The 19470-nt window shown below is 40.4% G+C and overlaps 1 protein-coding gene and 3 non-coding genes across 4 annotated transcripts in view; 2 read left to right on the forward strand and 2 right to left on the reverse strand.

Annotated features, from left to right (window-relative positions):
* Positions 1–16527, forward strand: part of Ss (aryl hydrocarbon receptor spineless) — a 138266-nt gene extending 121739 nt beyond the window's left edge. Inside the window, exons 5-10 of the mRNA XM_076393721.1 lie at positions 10900–11109; positions 13544–13838; positions 13912–14053; positions 14137–14604; positions 14733–15695; positions 16317–16527. Of these exons, the coding sequence (XP_076249836.1) occupies positions 10900–11109; positions 13544–13838; positions 13912–14053; positions 14137–14604; positions 14733–15695; positions 16317–16527 (2289 nt within the window). The remainder of the gene's footprint in view (positions 1–10899; positions 11110–13543; positions 13839–13911; positions 14054–14136; positions 14605–14732; positions 15696–16316) is intronic.
* On the reverse strand, positions 9776–9847 carry Trnam-cau (transfer RNA methionine (anticodon CAU)). Its single transcript has one exon. It is a non-coding gene; the product is annotated as a tRNA-Met (tRNA).
* On the forward strand, positions 10261–10332 carry Trnam-cau (transfer RNA methionine (anticodon CAU)). The gene has a single exon. It is a non-coding gene; the product is annotated as a tRNA-Met (tRNA).
* On the reverse strand, positions 10653–10724 carry Trnam-cau (transfer RNA methionine (anticodon CAU)). The gene has a single exon. It is a non-coding gene; the product is annotated as a tRNA-Met (tRNA).
* Positions 16528–19470: the final 2943 nt, after the last annotated feature.

Consider the following 19470-nt stretch of genomic DNA (forward strand, 5'->3'; position numbering starts at 1 on the left):
GAGTGCAACTTACTGCGAGAAAAAACGCCGAGAGAAAAGCAGGAGGACGCAGCAAAAATGACGGATGATGATTTCCCGATGCATGTAGGCATATGCATGATGACTGTATACCAGAAGTGCACGCGAACGCTGTTGTGCACGGGGTGTAATTGCAGGAAACGACGAATGATGATTTTCCGATTCGATGATCTCTCTCATAGAACAAAGGAAAATGGCGTTACAATTTCGCGTTTCTTGTAAACATATTTCAGAGGGCGATCGTATGAAACCATAGTATCTTATATTATTTTAGTTATCCTATGATTCTTCAAGGACTTGAGAACTTCCCAAGCAACAATGTAACTAATACTGAATGTTACGTTAAGTTAGGTCGTGAAGAGTTTCAGAATTCAGTGTTTAAAGCGCATTACATTTTTCTTGAGATATCAAGGCTATCTTAACGCCAGCCTTTTCCTCCGCATTCCGCCTCTCGATCGCATTTAACGGGTAATTTGTTTATATAAAGGAAGGAAAGCTAGCCGACGAGGCAAGAATATTTTCTCTGGTCGACTTTGCGCCAGCATTCATTGAGATGTAACCAGGCACGCAAACGGTTCACACACACGTCACGATACCGAGGGAACGATGATTTTTCGCCACGATTAGGGGATATTTAAGAGGAACGAAGCGTATCGCGGTTAATAGGCGACGCTGCGATTTCCTCCAGGCGGAATTTTTGCGTTCTTCTCTTTTCGTCCTGGCTGCTTTGATAAGTGGAGAAAATATAGCCAGCGCGATCGTCGCGAGTGTACACATCGCAAGAATTATAGAGAGCCACCAGAGGATATCGGTATTCGAACAGAAGCGTCGGAAATCGTCCGTGTCAGTGTAACCGAAGATTGAACTAGTTCAGAGTAAGTGGAAGCCATCCATGAAGGAAGCACTGGGTGAATCAAACAGTTCCCAGCGCTGTGCCCATTGAGACGCGATGGGGCACGCAAGCGACAGAACCAGTGCACACATTGTAACGAAACGGGGACCGATGATTTCCCGACTCGATGACCGTGTATCCGAGCGGACGTAATCGCGGGGCGTTTCGGATGACGCGATTACACGGCCCTGTAACTCGCTGGAGAGCGTGCCCACCCGCCCCACTTCATCCCCTCGAAACCAGGGAAAAACCGCGTAATAATAGCGCCGAGCCGCGGTGTTCCTCGCGGTAATTCATGAGCCCAGGACTCTGGGCTCCTTTAGTTCCGTATCTCACGCGAGAAACACCGAAGCGATGGGGGAAAAACCCAAGGGAAACAAAGTGTACAGGGGGTGGAGGGAGGGGACTGGCGGCACTCGCGATTGTTCACGGAGTTGGCACGCGGCTTAATTGGCCTGATAGAGTCGATTCAATGCTCAACGAGCCTTTATACGGCCCGTGAACCGCGTCGGATAAAAGTAATAACTTAACCGAAAGGTCAAAGGATGCTTATCGCTTGGGGGACCGAAGAGAAAAATCTGGCGATGGCAAGGAAGAGTCGGGGGTGGCAGAATTCTTAAGAGGGTACAGTAGAACCTCGATTATTCGTAGTTTCTGTTGCATACATTTGATACAGTAGCAGCAAGAGTGCAGTATAACGTTGTGTTCTAGAGACGCACTAGCCAAAATAGATGTATACTAACTAACGACTGATTTCTTCACCTCCAGTTACTTTCCAGTTACTTAACTAGAGGTTCAGGCACAGTGGGCCTCATCAATACGTGATTCCCTATTAGGCTAGTTGCGTGATATCGCGTAACATGACAGTATTCAGCTGTTGCTTCAAAATTGAATTGATGGACTTTTGAAGAATGATTATTTATTAGGTAATATATATCATTTTCGCTTTGAAGCGACTAGGAAGTCATATCTCTATGAGTATCATTGTACTTGAATCTCTAGTTAACTTTAACTGAAGGTGAAGAAACTGGCCGTAAGACAGATACAGTAAATGATTTAATAGCAATCTACTGAAGACAATAAAATTAAGTAGTTTATGTTTTAACTTCATGGTATTCCTGATATTCAAGATCTTATGACATTTGTATACTTGAAGGAATTACTTTTAGGCGATTTTTAAAGCTAAGAATTAATGGGCCAATGAACCTGATCATTTTCATGTACGTTTGCGCGCGTACCAAGAAAGCACAATGGAATTTGTATACAGAGTGTTCGACAACAGGTGTCAAAAATTTTAAGGGGCGATTCTTGTGTCAAAATAAAACGAAAATCAGTGTCTGACTTGAGACTTATTCTACTACCAGCGAGCATTAGCCAGATCAGGCATACCCAAGTCAGTAGAATAAGCATTTAGCGTATTTTAGGCCGTATTTGAATAATTAATATCTTGGAAGCAAAACCTGAAACACAATTTCGTGTATCTTCATTTTAATCCTATTTTAGCATATAGAATCATCCCTTGAAATTTCTGACACCTGTCCTCGAACACCCTATACAATATCATTCCCTTCTACGAAAGGGATTGCCCAATATCATTCACTTCTACGAAGTCGTGGCTACATAGCTCCATTATATATGAATCAGTCCCACCAGATACTTAACCAAGGGTATCCCAAAGGAGTTGCACGGCCTGAAGGCTCAATCCCATTAGGAATCAATCGGCTGCGTTAACTTTAAATACAGTTCGGTCGAGGCAGCGAGCGGCCGGTTCGCACGCGCTGAATTATGTAGCACATTTTGACAATTAATAGCCGCTAATGAAGACGCGACTGATCCTGGAACACTCTCGCCTGGCCCTTGTGTTCTGGATCCTCTCTGGTCCGCTAGGAGGATACAAAGAGATCGAAGAGGGTGGAAGGGCGCGTCCATAACTCTCTGGCGTAATTGAGAGCTCAACTTTCGGTATCGCCGCGTTCCCGGCTCGGCATTATCGCGCACGCCGGCCCCATCGCACAAAAACGCGCGCGTGTTCGTGTTCGGGCCCCGTAAGGAAGGTTTCATGCGCGATGAACGCGATGGGACCGTGTAGAGGGCGGTGGACGCCGGGCGGCTTTCGATAATTAATGCGGCCCGCGGATTAATTATTATTAGCCGGCTGATTTGTTTCAATTTGTAGAGGGTCCTTTGATCGCGCCGAATCGTGTTTCTGTCGATTTCACCCGGCGTCCCGGCTGATTTATCACCCTGGCTCGCGAACGCGCGTCGGGATTTACGTGAACGCGAACGAAGCGCAATTCGTTCGCCTGCCAGGCGTTGTCTTTCGTTCTCTGATGCGTCTCGGGCACGTGGGCGGTGCTTTACAGGGGGCACCGAATCTGATTCCTTTCTTCATTACCCCTGTTCTTTGTTTTGTGAAAATACCTTTTCTGCTTGAGGCAGTTGGCAGTTGTACCGGTATAATCGTTATTATATATTAGAAAGTTAAATGCTTCATTATTCATTATTGTTTCTCACGATATGATACGATTTTTTGATACGACTGTACCTACGCCATTTGCCTGCCGTATACACATACAGGCATAATTACCATCTGTACATACAAGAAACATTACAGGCGCGGGGGAAATGATTATATGGTAATGTTGCTGTGGCGCCATGCTTCGGAAATTTTTCGTAATTTCGATAAATTATCAAGTTTGTATTGCTGTTATTCAGTAACGAAATGGTAAATTGTTCTGTTGCTTTTTTTATTAAATTCTTATGGAAATCATTCTTAAGATTATATATCAGTTTTTTAAAGGATTTCTAAATTAATTTTTGACGATATAGCTAAAAATGTTACTTCAGCGAAGTCTTAGTATAGGAATTGCATACTAAAAGTTGAAACTTTGAAGGCGAATATCTCGATTTTCAGATTTTCCTTGAAATTTTAACCAGGCATAAATGACACATATTAACACAGCATCAAAATTTCAAGAAATTTCTAAATAAGCCATTCTTCGGTTTAATTGCCTTAAGCTATGTTTACGTTAGGCAACTTTTGGTCGGCTGATTAAGCCGTTCAACCAAACATAGACAATTGGACTATTTTCAGTTGAACTTACAGATCGTTGTAACTTACAATTAATTGAATTTATGTTTACATGGACAATTTTGATTCACTTCAGCTTGATCAAAAGTTACCTAATATAAACACACTTTCAGGAACTGGAAACGAAAAACAAATAATATAGAAATAATCGAGTACAGTAATTGACGTTGTGAGCTATTCAAATTTTAAATACTATGAGAATTACAGCAAATTTCCGACATTGTAACGTTATCTTCTCTAATGCTACCATCGCGATGAGTGATTTAACATCCTTTATAGAATTACCATGAAACCTACCAATTTTCTCAATTGGGTCTCTTGTACAATAATTAGCTCCTCAACTATAAGCGCCACACGTTGTACAGTCATCATCAAATGCATAATGCATTATATCACTTTCTAGTGATTCCGTTTGCCCACTGCTTCTGCAAAAGAAAATACTCTGTCTTGGAAGGGTTAAGTTCACTTGCAAGTTCTCCGAAACTTTTCAAGGAATTAGCCCACTCTAATTCCCTGCAAGTTGTCTTAAAAACTCGAATCCCTGCCAGGAATTTCGCTTTCGTAGTGACATCAGTTTCGTCATCATTATTCAGCAGAAAAGGGATCAGATGAAGGAAGGCAAAGGAACGGGACGAGCAGACAGGACAGAGACGAGAAAGGGGGGAGGAAAAAAAAAAAAAGAAAATAGAGCAAAGGAAGGCGAGGCCTTTCGCATTCTTCGCAGGAATGTAAATCAAGTCTGCCAAGGGAGCGGGACCGCTTCGATGCCGGCGGGGGTGCGCTAGCGTCTCCACTAAATAATTACAAGCTCTTAATTAACGACGAGGGCCGATCGTAAAGCCATCCACGACTTGGCCGCTCCGTTCCGCGGATGCATGTTTCGAGATTATTTAAACGAGCAATGGTAACAAACGTTACCCGGACCTTACCGGCAAACCGCCCGTCGCTGGTAACTGGCCGCAGAGTTTCAGGGGAAAAATAAATGTGAACGAACCGCGGGGGGAAAATAAAAGAGAATAAGGCCAGGGTGGGGTCAACGAATTCGCTTCGCAGAACAGCAACATCTTGGGCTAACGTTGCATTGTCGAAGATAGCTTTCGACCGAAGTAGCTTCTTCAGGCAATAACGAAAAGAAAGGGGAAAGTACGAAAACTCGGAAAAGTTGTCACCCTCAGGAAATACGTTTACAGAATTTCTGTTGGGAATTGCTCAGAGACAAACTTTTCCGTCCTACAGGACAAGCTTATTTAAAAGAATTTAAACTGTGAAAGACAAGATGTACTATGATCACATCAACTTGTTTATTTAATGCTTCAAAGATAGTACATTTTTAAGTACAGAGGCACTGTATGTCTGGAAACAAAAATTACATTCAGTAATAGAAACCTTATGTTTTTAAAGTTAATGGTAAATAGTACGTACGCATTTAACAATTATTGAAAAATTATTTTAAAAGATTTCGTTGATAGTACTGGTACTATAATGGTTTCTGTTGACTGACACTAAAGAATTAACTTATAGTAAATAAATCTTAACACTTATCAACATTTACATAATCTTAATATACGTAATTATAATTTTACGTAAAAAAAGAAGTGTATTATTGAATCTTGAAATGTTCTTGGTTTTAATACTATATATCTGGTAATACATCTTTAGTAATACATCTATAGGAGATGTGAAAAATTTAGAAAAATTACTGGAGCATCTTAAGCAGACCTATAAAATGGTTTATGTTACATGCAATTGGTAACACTGTACAAAAAATTAGAAACTACATAGTACATAGACGCTGTCCTGAAAGAATTAAACTACTTTCCACTTCCTGTAACTAAAAATACGACCACAGGAGAGACGAACTCCAAGAGGAAGGCTGACAAAAGCAAATGTCAAAGTGTCGTCAGAAGACACGACGGAACTCGCAAATGGCGTTGGCAGGCAACGAGGAGGCGTCGATATAATTCCATAAATCACGCGTCGCCGGAATAAATCACGTATTAATGAAAATTACACGTACGCCCGTTCCCGTGGCTTGATATACGCGGACCGGCCGCAGACGGGAATAAAATTGGCCGAGCCATGTTGGCGGGGCGGAATAAAGGGCAACGCAGAGCAATTACACGTCCACTGTGTCCCAATGAAGTATGGGGGCCAGCTCCGGCTGCTCGATTACCACGGAAATCGTGTGTATAACCCTTTAATTAAAATTAGAGCAAACGAAATGCGCAGCGGGGTTGCGACTAGACCGGCTCAGGGAAACCCGGTACCCCGAGACTTGAATTCATCGGACCCCATGGAGGAAAGGGCTTCAGCGAGACGCTGAGCCTTCCTCGATATGCCTGCGACTCGCTGCGTTCATATATTTATTGAGAGATCGAGTTTTATGGGCGTCGAGCATTTCTGCACCCGTAGAGAGGACAGGGGGATCTGTGTTCCTTCATGTCCTGTACCTTCTTATTTTTTGACTGTCCTGAACTTGCTCAGTACAGTAGGAAGCGGAGTTGTATTCCGATACTGGAAAGAACGTACGGTTTGATTGAAATCTGTTAACCGTAACGCACTATTACGTCCAGGGTATACCAGAGATCGTGACTCCCACAAAGTTCCAAAATCACGAATTCTCAAATGTTCGTAATTCCTTAAGGATACAGTTTCGCGGTGAATCAACCTGATCTTGACCCAAGAATCTCCATAATTCGTCGTCAACTGTCCAATTTCAAATTTTACGTCAAGCATCGAGCTCGCGGACACATAAATCTGGGTAATTTGGACAAGACCCCGAAATTCCGTGCAGCACCTCGCAGCTATCGGGCGACTATAATTCGCTCGAAAAACACCAAGGTTTCGCGCTAAATCGGCCGGTGTTTCCGCGAACCACTGTAATTCCGGGGGGAACAACGAAATTCTCGGGTCAATAATTTTCAGCCTCGGAGATTTTGCCATTACCGTCTCAGCAATATCGCTACAGCCTAGGGATGGTGTGAGTAACATGGAAGTCGTGAGATCCCTGCCCCGCCGACACGAACGCGGACAGTACGAGAAGGTGCAAACTACGTGCAGCTACGCTGTTCCGCCTATCGGAAATGCAACGTACTTCGAAAGCCACCGTTCCCTTCTATCGCGTGATTTATTATATTATTCCCGGTTAGCCATGCTTGGACGACTATGACCAGCTAATGGCCTATCGCGACAATTCGACGTGCTCTTCCACGAGTTGCATTGCGAAAATTATGCAACCAGTGGGGCTTATGTAGAGTCGGTCGAAAAATACCTTGCGCTCTGACGTAGATGAATCAATTCGAGCAATCGCATCCCTCGAAGGAAAACGTAGAACTGATCACGGGTTATGTTTCTTGGTTTATGCTACTAGATTACTAGTTGCTTTAGAACGCAAGATACTTTTTGGTCGATTGTGTCTGGGGTAAAATCTTTAGATATGGGTTGCGTACACTGGGAAGCAGATTATTTTGGAATTGGTCTGGAAGAATTAAGCTGAATTTCAGAAAATGGTAATATACAATAGCTACTACTGTATGTGGATTTAGAATTTTGGAACTTGTAGCATATGTTATACTTAAGCTAGCCGAAAGGAGTAAAAAGCGTCTAATCAGAATAGATTTGATGGAAAATCAACTTTTAGCATTTACGACTGTTTGATCTCGTGAATGAATCTCATTACAGCACATTGAATATAAACAGAAGAATTGATTTAGATGTAGATAGATACATTAGTTCAAGGTTGTATGACAACACGAAATTATTGCTAATATACAAACACCAAAAAAGATTACGTGATAGATGCAAACTTGTAGTTCAAATGGCCTCCTTGATCACTTAAATTGGATAGTTTGAATTCTATTTTAAGGAAGCATTTGAAGATTTTAATCTACTCGTCAGCGACAATTAATGACGGAAATTACGATGACGAGTAGAAACTGCAGAAACAGATATTTGATAACATAAGTCGATGTATGATCCACAGTCGTAAGTTCTATATTTAAATGGAAGAAAGACGTATGAAAAGTCTCTAACAAATGTAAAAATAAGGTTTTGTGTGTTTTGTCAGAAGAATTGGTTCCAGAACCTATACTTTTTAAATATTTTTTACTTCTCTCGGTAAATCTTAAGTACTCTAAGTTCCTAAACATTCATCCCCCTTTTTAAGTACAAATTTTTGCTTTAAGGAATGTGGTACCATAACTGCAATAATTTGCTACTTTCTAGCAAAGTAAACGTTAACATTAGCGATCCTCTTGGAGAAAAAGTATCTTCCTCCTCTAATTATGTCTCCCTTTTTCACAGATAATACTTAACACACCCCTGCTCACAGCTTCCTACAGCACCGTGAAATCTCTGTCTTCCTATTTCTGCTGCGAGAACGTACACGTTTCAGCGGTGAGCGACCGTATCATTTTCACCGGCTGATTTATTGCATTATTCCAGGCGTCGAAGGCCGGACAACCGTAGCCACGGAGCAACTTGGTCTGTTAATTCGATCTATTTTCTAGTCTGCTTCGCGACAAGGAGAGGCAGAGGGGGGCTGCGTTGTGAGCCGATTATCCGATTGAGAGTCATACGCGTACCAGCACCGTTCTCCAGACGGAGAAAGAGATGTGGCTGGCCTCCCTCTGTTCGTTTTTCTTGAACCAAGGAACGAGGAAACTATGGGTTTCTCGTGCACACGGGCTCATCGTCCGTCGCTGCTAGGCCGGATTAATTATGCGCGATAAAGTGCGTCGGACACGTGTAGCTACATGTGCCGTATGCGCGCCTATGTCGCCGTCGCGACGTCACGACCGATCAGATATTTCCTGAAATAATGCCGCTGCCTCTGGTCGTCCCTTGCCCTCCTCCGCCGAGGCTAACCCTCCTTCAGGGCAGTTCGAACTGTCTGGTATGGTGCATTCGGGGGTGCGGGTCGCTGAAGGATCGTTGTGCGGAGAGTTAGGGTGTTTTGATTGAATACGTGTTCTGAATGGTTTTTGGGGTGGAAATATTTTTAATTATTTGGGTGTATGGATTGGGGCTGGGACTTCTCGAATTGTTCTGTATTCGAATACTTCAGTATTTCAGTTAGGTGACGAATATAGTTCCAATGATATTCGAATATTGTTACTAGTTCAGATATTACATAGCTGAATATTTAAGTACTCAAATACTAATATAATACATTTTATTTCTTAAGTGATAATAAGATTCTGAACTAAATAGCGAACTCTGAGAGTTTAATTTATAGTATATGTTATGCTATTGGAATAATAAGAATATTTGAATACAACTTGTATGGCTACTCAGATATGCAAGTAACAGCATAATAGCATTGAAAAGTAGGATTGAATAGCTTTGAATTTGAATTTGAATTATATAAATAGTCTAAGCTTTAGCATGAGTGTGCGAAAATTTGATAAATTTTTATTTGGATAATGTTTTATAGTAATATGCATTTTCCAAACTTAAATTCTTAACTCGATTATACATATTCTGCAGATGGATGTATTAAATTCTTACTTTTTAAAGATAAACTTCTTTCAATTCAGTTGCGTTTTAGCTAAAAATACAAATTGTATCTTGTAAACTTCAATTAAGATTTGATAAAACAACATTCTAATGAAATGACTAGTCATACAATAGAAGGTCAAGTAATATAGAAATTTTGCGAAAAATAATAGCTAAATAAATTTAAAAAAACTTTTTTATGTATCAAATGTATTAATCAAAATTCATATTATGAAATTATGTAAAAAAAAAGAGAAAAAAGAAACTTTCCTTAGTTTTAGCAGAGCGTGGTTTCGATCCACGGACCTCTGGGTTATGGGCCCAGCACGCTTCCACTGCGCCACTCTGCTGTTGTGAAATAGTATTCTTCCAAAGGTATTATAAGGAGCAAGTAAAGAGAAGAAAAATCAATAACATCAAACAGAGTTATTAACTTTTAGATTAATATAATTATTAATAAATCACTAAGTTTTGAATAAGAATATAACATCTATTCACACCGTTATTGATCTTGTAGAAACAGTATTAAATACAGTACCCCCTGCAACTGCAGATACACTCATATAAATTAGGTACATATAAATTAATTTAAAGAAAATATTATAATGTTCTGGACAAAAATTTAAAACATTACAATATGTTTGATTTATATATTTTTGATAATTTGATGTAAATTATAATTTACTATGCGATTAAATACATAAAAAATAAATTATTTGCAATGGAACTAGCTGCAAAATAATTTTCCAACATTTTCCAAGAAAGCAGAGTGGCGCAGTGGAAGCGTGCTGGGCCCATAACCCAGAGGTCCGTGGATCGAAACCACGCTCTGCTAAGTGAATTATTTTTTTTTATTAATTTTTTTCTGATTATAATAAAAGAAATATGTTTCCAATGAGTAGTCACACAATATTAAAAATATAAATAGCTGTAATATATTTTTATCTTCATTTTAGGTCGAGATTTATCTCATATGTTGATAAATGTATCTTAACAACCCCTCTTACATCCCTATAACAATGGAAGCTTCTGAAATCTATAATTAACGAATATAATTGCTAAATGTTCAGAAAATTTTGAAGGAATTTGTTTAATACTTTTAATTTAAAGAAATTGGAGTAAAAAAAATAAAAAATAGAAATGATGTCTCATCTTTAGCAGAGCGTGGTTTCGATCCACGGACCTCTGGGTTATGGGCCCAGCACGCTTCCACTGCGCCACTCTGCTTTCTTGTTGACCCTGGGGAAAAATTTTTGTGCAATCCGCAGAATTCTAGTTCTACAATTAAATAACTATATAACCTATATTTTATAAAACATTACTATATTAGCACTAAAAATTTGTCAATATTACAAATATTTATATGTATCCGTGACTGAGTATCTTCCATTTTATGTTTCAGTCCGACATCGTCCATCAAAGTGTCTACGAATTGGTGCATAGCGAAGACCGAGAAGAATTACAAAGACAGTTAATGTGGAATTCCTTTTTACCAGCAGAAAATGCTAACTTACCTTTGCATGACGCCCTATCACCTCAACATAGTCACCTTCTTGAACGAAGTTTCACCGTTCGTTTCCGATGTCTATTGGACAATACATCTGGTTTCTTGGTAAGTTTGGTTTCCATGTTATTTTACAATTTTTCAGTATGAAATATAGGATTTTATTACTAGTTAGTGAATCGACTCTTAGTTGATATTTATTATTTATTAAGTTCCATGCAATATACACGAACAGTTAAGTAAAAATTTATACAATAAATATATAAATTTTCTTTTCTCCGTAATTAAGTTTCATTAACCACGTTCGTTTTCCAAATACCCGTACCTATTTAAGTTGATCCAGTCTTCCATAAAATAAACACCAATTTCGAGCGAACTCATCGTGTCGAGGATACAGATGAACCTCAACACACCTCGATCCTCGCGATCAATTAAACGCCGAAACACGGCAGAAACCGAGGGTGTATGCAAATGCACCCGACAGATACTTGAGTTAAATAATCGCAATACAAGGCCTACCGGCTGTTTGGCAACGACCAAGGAAGAAGAGCAACACGAGCACGAGCGCGATGCATCGCTCGCGCGAGGACTTCTTCACGCTCGGAGTAGCGAAGCGCGGCATACAAAACAGTAATTAATAATTTCACTGTCGTAAAGGAAAAGAGAGAAGAGACGGGTCCTCCGCACCGCCGCCTCTGTTTCCTTTTCTCCCGAGTAATTGCTTTTTTCCAGTCGCACCTTGAATCTTCTTCTTCCTCTGCTTCTTCTTGTTTGTCCTACCTACGTGGTCCTCTTCGACCTGCCCTAGCACTCGCAAAAAGAAGAAACCATTTACCTGTGTGCCGCGAGCAAGTCGTGAACATATAGGATGTTTCAAAAAAACAGGTAGATAGACAGCAGGGAATTCTTCTTTCTAAGCAAAAAGATTCTTACAGGAAATCAGCGTCTGAACCCTCAACTGGTTTGGTGTCAGTGTTACAACATAATATAGTATGATCACTGTGATTTCATTCTAAATAACCATTAATAATAGATTTGATGTGTAAATTAGTTTTGTTCCTTTAGAGTTAGCTGTTTGGGCTAATTATTTTATCTTTAAATATTTTTGTGTTTTATAGCAGTTTAGAAAAATGTATTCATGGTACTTCACATAGCTTATTACTTATCACGTAGCTTGGTCTATAAATAAAATTTGAATTTCCTTTAAAGAGGGATTGATGTAAGTTAACTGCTATATCTATATATAAAAAATTCATAATTTTTAATATTTTCCATATCAAAAACTAAACGTTGACTTAATATAAATACTGTGATCCCACCATATTAGCTAGGGATTGTAAAGTTCAGAGTCAAACCTTCTATAAGCCTACTCGTCTTTCTCCCGCCAAAAACCGAATCGATATTGAGTCTCGAGAAGCTCCTATCTTGCATGCCTCGTCGCAGTTCCATGCACATTCCACGAGTACGCAACGTGTCTCTCGTTCATTCATCGAAATCTTCACACATACACATCTAAACGGTCACGCGACCGAGGATGATACTTTGACCCGCGGAGGAAGTTTCCGTGCTGCTGTCTTCCGTGCGTTTGGTATCCTTTGAAACCCGCCCTGGTTTCCTCATTCTCCACCCCGCTCTCGTAAGCGCTCAATCGAGCGTCGCACGATACGCCGCCGTGAGTTATCGATCCGATTTTTACGGCATCAAATTTTCATAATTGCTATTCAGAGCTACATTTAACCCCGCGACCTGCGATAATGGAACTTAATTGTGGGGGATAAGGGGTGGTTCAACCCCATCTAGCCGTAATTACTGCGTTTTTCTTTGGCATTTGACGAACTGGATTACGGAGACCGTCTATTGACGGAAGTTGCATTAAACCACGCGTGTTTGTATTTTTTTGCGATAGGTAGAATTCTTGTAATATTTAATCTCCCTTCATTCGCCGTAATATCCAAGTTCACTGTGCTATTAACTTTGTTTGGAACGAGCGCGAGACAAGGGGAAGAAACACATTCAGAATTGACGAAGTTAGGTGTCGAGGAAGATCTCGCTTGGATTTCGATAAAAACGGAGGACACTTCTGGCGAGTAGGGTGCCGGCTGAAGCGGGTGTCCTTAAAGCTTTTACGATTACAGTTTCATTTTCATAAATGTCAGAGCGGCGACCTTTTTGCATGGTCACCCGTGGACCAGTCAGATTGCGGGCCCCCTTTGCTCGTCGTTGCCCTTTATAGTCTCTCGACTGTCTTTGTTCATATACCACTGTATTTGCTGGCTGTTTGCCATAAGATAATTAGTGTTTTGCCGTGTCGCGGCTCACTGCTCCAAAGACTCCACTTGGTTTTGCTCAGACTTTGATTTATGTCTGTTTTCGTGAACGATGAACGACACTGCATCAAGTACCGCCAATAAGACAGGTTCAGAGATAGGTTTTATCATGTTTTTCCAAATCTTTCACTTTCATACCCATGACAGCTCTGAGACTTATAAATGTGTTTAACCTCCGTTTTAGGCTTTATTGTTTGAATTTTTCCTTCTTTCAGCGCCTGGATATCAGAGGACGAGTTAAGATCTTACATGGCCAAAACAGAAAAACGGAGGAGCCACCGTTGGCTCTATTTGCCCTTTGTACACCATTTGGACCACCGTCTCTCTTAGAAGTTCCTCAAAAAGATGTGATGTTTAAGAGCAAACATAAATTGGATCTTGCACTCGTGTCTATGGATCAAAGAGGAAAGATGCTTCTGGGATACTCAGATGTGGAGCTTGCGAATCTTGGTGGCTATGATCTAGTCCATTACGACGATTTGGCGTATGTCGCAAGTGCTCACCAAGAACGTAAGACTATTTCCACATATCATTAATTTTCTCATGCCAGTATCCTCCACTTAATCTTTTAATCTGATTTCAGTATTAAAAACTGGGGCCTCCGGTATGATAGCATACAGATTTCAGAAGAAGGACGGTGAGTGGCAGTGGTTGCAAACCAGTTCCAGATTAGTCTACAAAAATTCGAAGCCTGACTTTGTTATCAGCACACATAGACCCCTCATGTTAGTATTACACCTCCTTCGTTTTGAAAGTATTAATTTATTAGGCACATGTCGATATATCAATATAACAATGATCATTGCAGGGAGGAGGAAGGTAGGGACCTCCTTGGCAAACGAACGATGGATTTCAAAGTGAGCTACTTAGATGCTGGACTAACCAACAGTTACTTCTCGGACAGCGACAGTTTGACAGGTTCCGTGATGACGCCGACGCTTCCAACACAACCAACGTCACAGCGAGTGAACAGGCGGTACAAGACGCAATTGAGAGACTTCCTGTCGACCTGTCGGAACAAACGTACCAAACTTTCTGCACAATCGTCGGTTTCACCGCCCGTCACGCCTACAGTTGCATCCGTAGATTACCTCGCGGCTGATACCAGCGCCGCGGCTGCAGTTGCAGCGGCGTACAGCAATCTGAACACCATGTACCCGACACCGTATGCACCCACTGCAGTTGCAGCTAGCACAGATCCTTCGTTAACTACATACATTGGTCACACGGGCAATTATCATCAGACTCTTTACCCTGCAACTGCATTAGACAATAGGTGATTGTCTTGTGATGACGTTTAGATATTTGAATATTTATTTCTTGAATTAATACGAGTCTGTTTCAGTTTCCATCTCTGTCAGCTAATGATGAATGCTAATAGCTGCAAATTCTTTATACTTTCAGATACCTCACCGCAGCTACGGAAAACTTATTCCAATACAGACCTCTGGGTTCGTACTATCCAGAGTACCATACAAGCACTGCGTACAATGGCTTCATAGATGTTTCTCTACCCACGTATGAGACGCACCAGCTAACCAGCAAAACAGAGGAGAAGCTATACTGCCAACAATTAGGCGAATCGCCCAAATACAGCTACGTGGAAACAAGGCACCCCAGTAGTGTCAGTGGTTCTCCTTATGCAGCCAGTCCAGTTGCAAGTGCATCAACGATGCATACCGCGGCGGCTGACATCAATATCGCCCGCGCTGGCAGCAGACACTCCCTGGAAGGTGGAGCTTCGTCCAGCAACTCAGCTGGAAGTTCGCCCGTGACGGGACCAACAAATGGTGTGCTCACCCCCAAGATAGAAGACGTGAAACCTGAAGTTTACGGGAATGAAGCGCCGCGGCAGACTGTTCTCATGTGGGGAGCGCCACCATCCCGTACTCCTCCAAGGAATAATGGAAGTTACAGTCCACCGACGCCGCATTCGACTCATTCCTCTACCCATTCTACTAATGCTACTGCTGGCGATCCTTTGAAGTCTTTAGCAGAGATGAACTCCATGAATGGGGAATGCAAATGGAGGCAGACGTCGCCCAGCGAACAACAAACGACTGCCCCCAGTTCACCTAGAACCAAAGCACAGCCACACCAACATCATCAGCAGGCGCAACAACAACAGCAACAACAACAGCAGCAGCATCAGCAGTATCCGGTGACCACATCACAGTATCAAGCCGCGGCGGCAGCCGCCGCTGCAGCTGCAGCTGCAGCGGCAAGCACTATCGGATACGCGCACTCACATCCTGGCCATGGCCACGGGGAAGCGGGCTCCGAGGTATGGCAAGGAGTGCAACACCACCACTACCAGTACTATCCCTACCACCATCACCACCCCGCACCACCAAGGCACGCGCCCCAGTGAGTGTCACTGCTGCCTCACAGATTTAGAATAATTCTTCCATGGAAGGAACTGAGTTCGAGTCAGGTCTAAGTTCTTGACCATTCTAACAATAAGATATTTAAATATTGTAGTCTACTTGATTCTGTTTAGAAATTCTTTCAATATTAAAGTCTCTGATTTCTAAAGGGGTTAAATAAGTAAAGAAAGAAGATTAATGCGTGTACCTTAAACACAAGAGGAAGTTAATACTTGCAAATGTGGAAGACTTTTCAAGACCATATTTACATTTCTGACTATTGGGCATGCATGCTGCACAAATACGTTTCGCAATCGAATAACACTGTTGATCAATTATATACATGTTGCATGTCCACGTTTTGAATTTTGGAAGTGATATTTATTTTCAAATTTGAAGGTTTTATTCATTTGTTTTTGAATTTTCTTTTTCTCAAACAGTATTGTTTTAGTGATCTTATAGTATTTTTCTTATTATTCTTTAACTCATGTCAGTGCACATTTATTTGGAAAAAATGTACGTCTCTTGTATAATTAGCGAGTTAGGCCGAAGACCAAATTTCTGTAGAGGTAAGAAAGTGGAAAGGGGTTGCGATAACGGGTGAACGTACTTTCGGTTGCAGCACGCCCCCGTCAGCTGTGGGAACGGGGACGGGAGTCGGCATGGGCATCGCCCCGGACAACACCAGCAACAGCAACGTCTTGTACCACCCTCCGCACCACCACCCCCAACATCAGCACGCGGTGGGATCATCAGCGGGGGGAATGGGCCCAACTGTCCCACAGATTCCAAACCGGACGCCGGGAGTCCTCTGCTGTCCATCTCTGAGGTGACTAACACCTTGCTCAACCAATAGTCTCTTCTCAGCATCGCTCCGTTTTCGTGATCAAGGTGACTCTATTCACATACTTTTTTATTAATTTCATTAAATTCAGAGTGAATACTAAAGACAAACTACACAGAACTCCTAAGGTATCCATTTGAGAGTTTCTTGTGATAGTTGTCTCGAAATTATTCTTAAATTTTGTGTCTATGTAAGAGAGTTTCATTTACTATAGTCCATCTTTCTTCTACCTAATTTTATTCAACTGTTAGGATATCTGGAGTATCTTAACAACATTTTGATGGAGAAATCTCTCCAATTGGTCGGCAATGTGTTAAAAAATGTAACAATACTAAAGAAAAACTTTTTTAATTTTCTTTAAAGAAATTGTTTAAAAAAGCTTCTTAAATAATGCGATTTTCTCCAAATTTCTTGAGAATTATAATGAAATTTTTTGATAGTTCTGTTTAAAATATTCGTTTTTTTTTCAGAATTTTTATAGCCCTCGTTCTTTGTGTTCGTGTTCTATAAATATTCTTTTACTTCATAAAATGAAATTAGATCTTTAATTTCTTTAGAGGGTCATATTTCTGCATCCATTTTATAGCTGATAGTTGCCGCAAGTGATAATCCACTTGCAGTACATCTTTCTGCTCGTTCTCCGAGAATTTTACGAGCATTTTACGGTAAATGTCACTCTCGAGAGCAACTCGCGATAGTTATGCCCATTCTCAAATAAGCACGTATTTTAAGGATATGGGATATAACTCTCAATGAAAAATTGATTGAACATAAAAATTCGATATCAATATATAAAAGCTAGATTCTTCCTAGAGGATAGCTATTAAAATGTTATTTTCTTTTGTAATGTTCGCAGGTATCTCTCAAGAGATAGCTCCATCGAAGCGGATCACAAAGCGTGTGACTGTATCATACAGATAATATCGGTTAAACTGTTAACAAAAGACTATTCTCGCGCATAGTGTTGTAACATAACGTACTCATTACAATTAAATGCCCGACGATACTACGAACGTATGTATGTATGTGATCTGACTACGTTGGTTCGTCCGTATTGTCAAATTGCGCATGAAAGTTCTCCGGATGACGTGAGGTTTCAAGTTTCTTCTTGCTCGTCGATCGCGAAACCTGAAAGGTGATCATTATGGGATGCTGCCGTGATCCCATAGGTATACCATTTTCCAACGGATCGACCGATCAAGTATGAAAGAGGATCGCGAGAGAAAAAGACTATCGTTTACGTTCGTCATGGAAAGTTTCGCTTGAAGGCAGTAATATTGAGGGGTAGAAATTCGCTAATGAATTTTTAATCAGAATTTTCAATTTAGGAAACAAAGGGAAACGTGATCCCATCGAGGTAGCACAAAACTAATCGCCTCGAAAAACGCAACACACTGACTTTAGTTTTAGTTAGATCGCTGACTATATTTTGTGATCATGCTGTACGTACTATCGTCGCTTTCTTCTTTCTTCCTTAACCCTTTGCGGTCTACTTTTATCAATAAGAGAGGAACGTATATTTTTCTTGATATTACAATATATTTTTATTGCCCGGTGATAATTTGCAGGAATTTTAAATTAAGATGAAATATAGAACATGTTATGGAGCGGAACTTGAAGAAGGAACGCAAAGGGTTAACAGCATCATTGCGTTCGTATAATAATTTTTTTAAAGAGGTACATATGGATTCTGTGATATGCGTTAGGTGATCGAAAACAAAAGGAATACAGTTAATGTGTTCTGGCCAAGACGAAAACGATCGGGGACTCTCGATTTGGCTCGAACCGTTTTGCGAACATTTCTTTCGTTAAGTAGTAAGTTTGCAATTTTTGTACTTAATTAATTTATATGCGCTATTTATGTGCACGTGTAATCGACGTTTAGCGAAGCTAGACGAGCCTTCCATAATTTTTAAAGAACGTATTCTCATTTCTTGAACGTTAACATCCGTGCTTGGGGGACTACGAAAAGAACTGGAAGAAAGGGGAAGGGGAAGGGAAAGTCTGGAAGAAAAAAGAATGATCAAACTTTGTGGTAAGGTTCCAATTTTTTGTGTTAAAAAGGGAAGGAGTGTGATTTCAATGCTTCAAATCTCCAAGGGGATGAAGAGAAACGTAATTTTATGTTGCGTTACGTTGCAGTATACATATCAGAATGGAAAAGAAAACGAGAATGATGCGGTGTTGTTCTTTATTCTATTGCAACCTTGATATATATAGATAGAAATATATATATATTTATATATAGAAATATATATACAATATATATAAAGATCTATATATATTGTATCATTTGCTAGTAGGAATGTTTTAAATCTTACGAATAGTATGGTAATGATTTCTAAGGCTACGAGCGACGTCTCTTTAGGATCCACACGTCTTTTTGACCTTCAAACTACGATTATTCTGTACTTTACCTACTTCATCTTGTTGTAGTGTTATACAATATACGAAACTATTTTGCTATGATTATTTGTAAACATCCAATCGGCTTTGCGATAGACGTGTCGAAGTTTGTTGCCGACATGGTTCTATTTAGGTTATACATCCATCAGGGAATCCCCGAATATATCGTGCTAAACAGTACTACGTGGATCAGTAAAAGAAAATCATCGGACCAAGTTAGGAAGGAGGTAAATAATTTGGCATTTTTCATACTTTACCATTTCTATTTTACGTAATTATATTACATTAATAAAAAAGATCAACTAAAGGTTTATGGGACATAAGATAAAGAGCAATGTCGGTAACAGGTCTCGATAATTCACATTGTAAATTCATAACCTTCGACCGTAATAGCTTAAAACTACGTTTCTTTGCAATATCGTATAAAAATCTACTATTATAAGTAATTGAGTCTAGTCCATACATAAAGCGAATTAATGATATCCACTATGCTTAAATTGTAACAATGTTCTTACTCACAAGCCAT

The sequence above is a fragment of the Calliopsis andreniformis genome, chromosome 3 (genome assembly GCF_051401765.1).
Source record: "Calliopsis andreniformis isolate RMS-2024a chromosome 3, iyCalAndr_principal, whole genome shotgun sequence".
NCBI lineage: Eukaryota > Metazoa > Arthropoda > Insecta > Hymenoptera > Andrenidae > Calliopsis > Calliopsis andreniformis.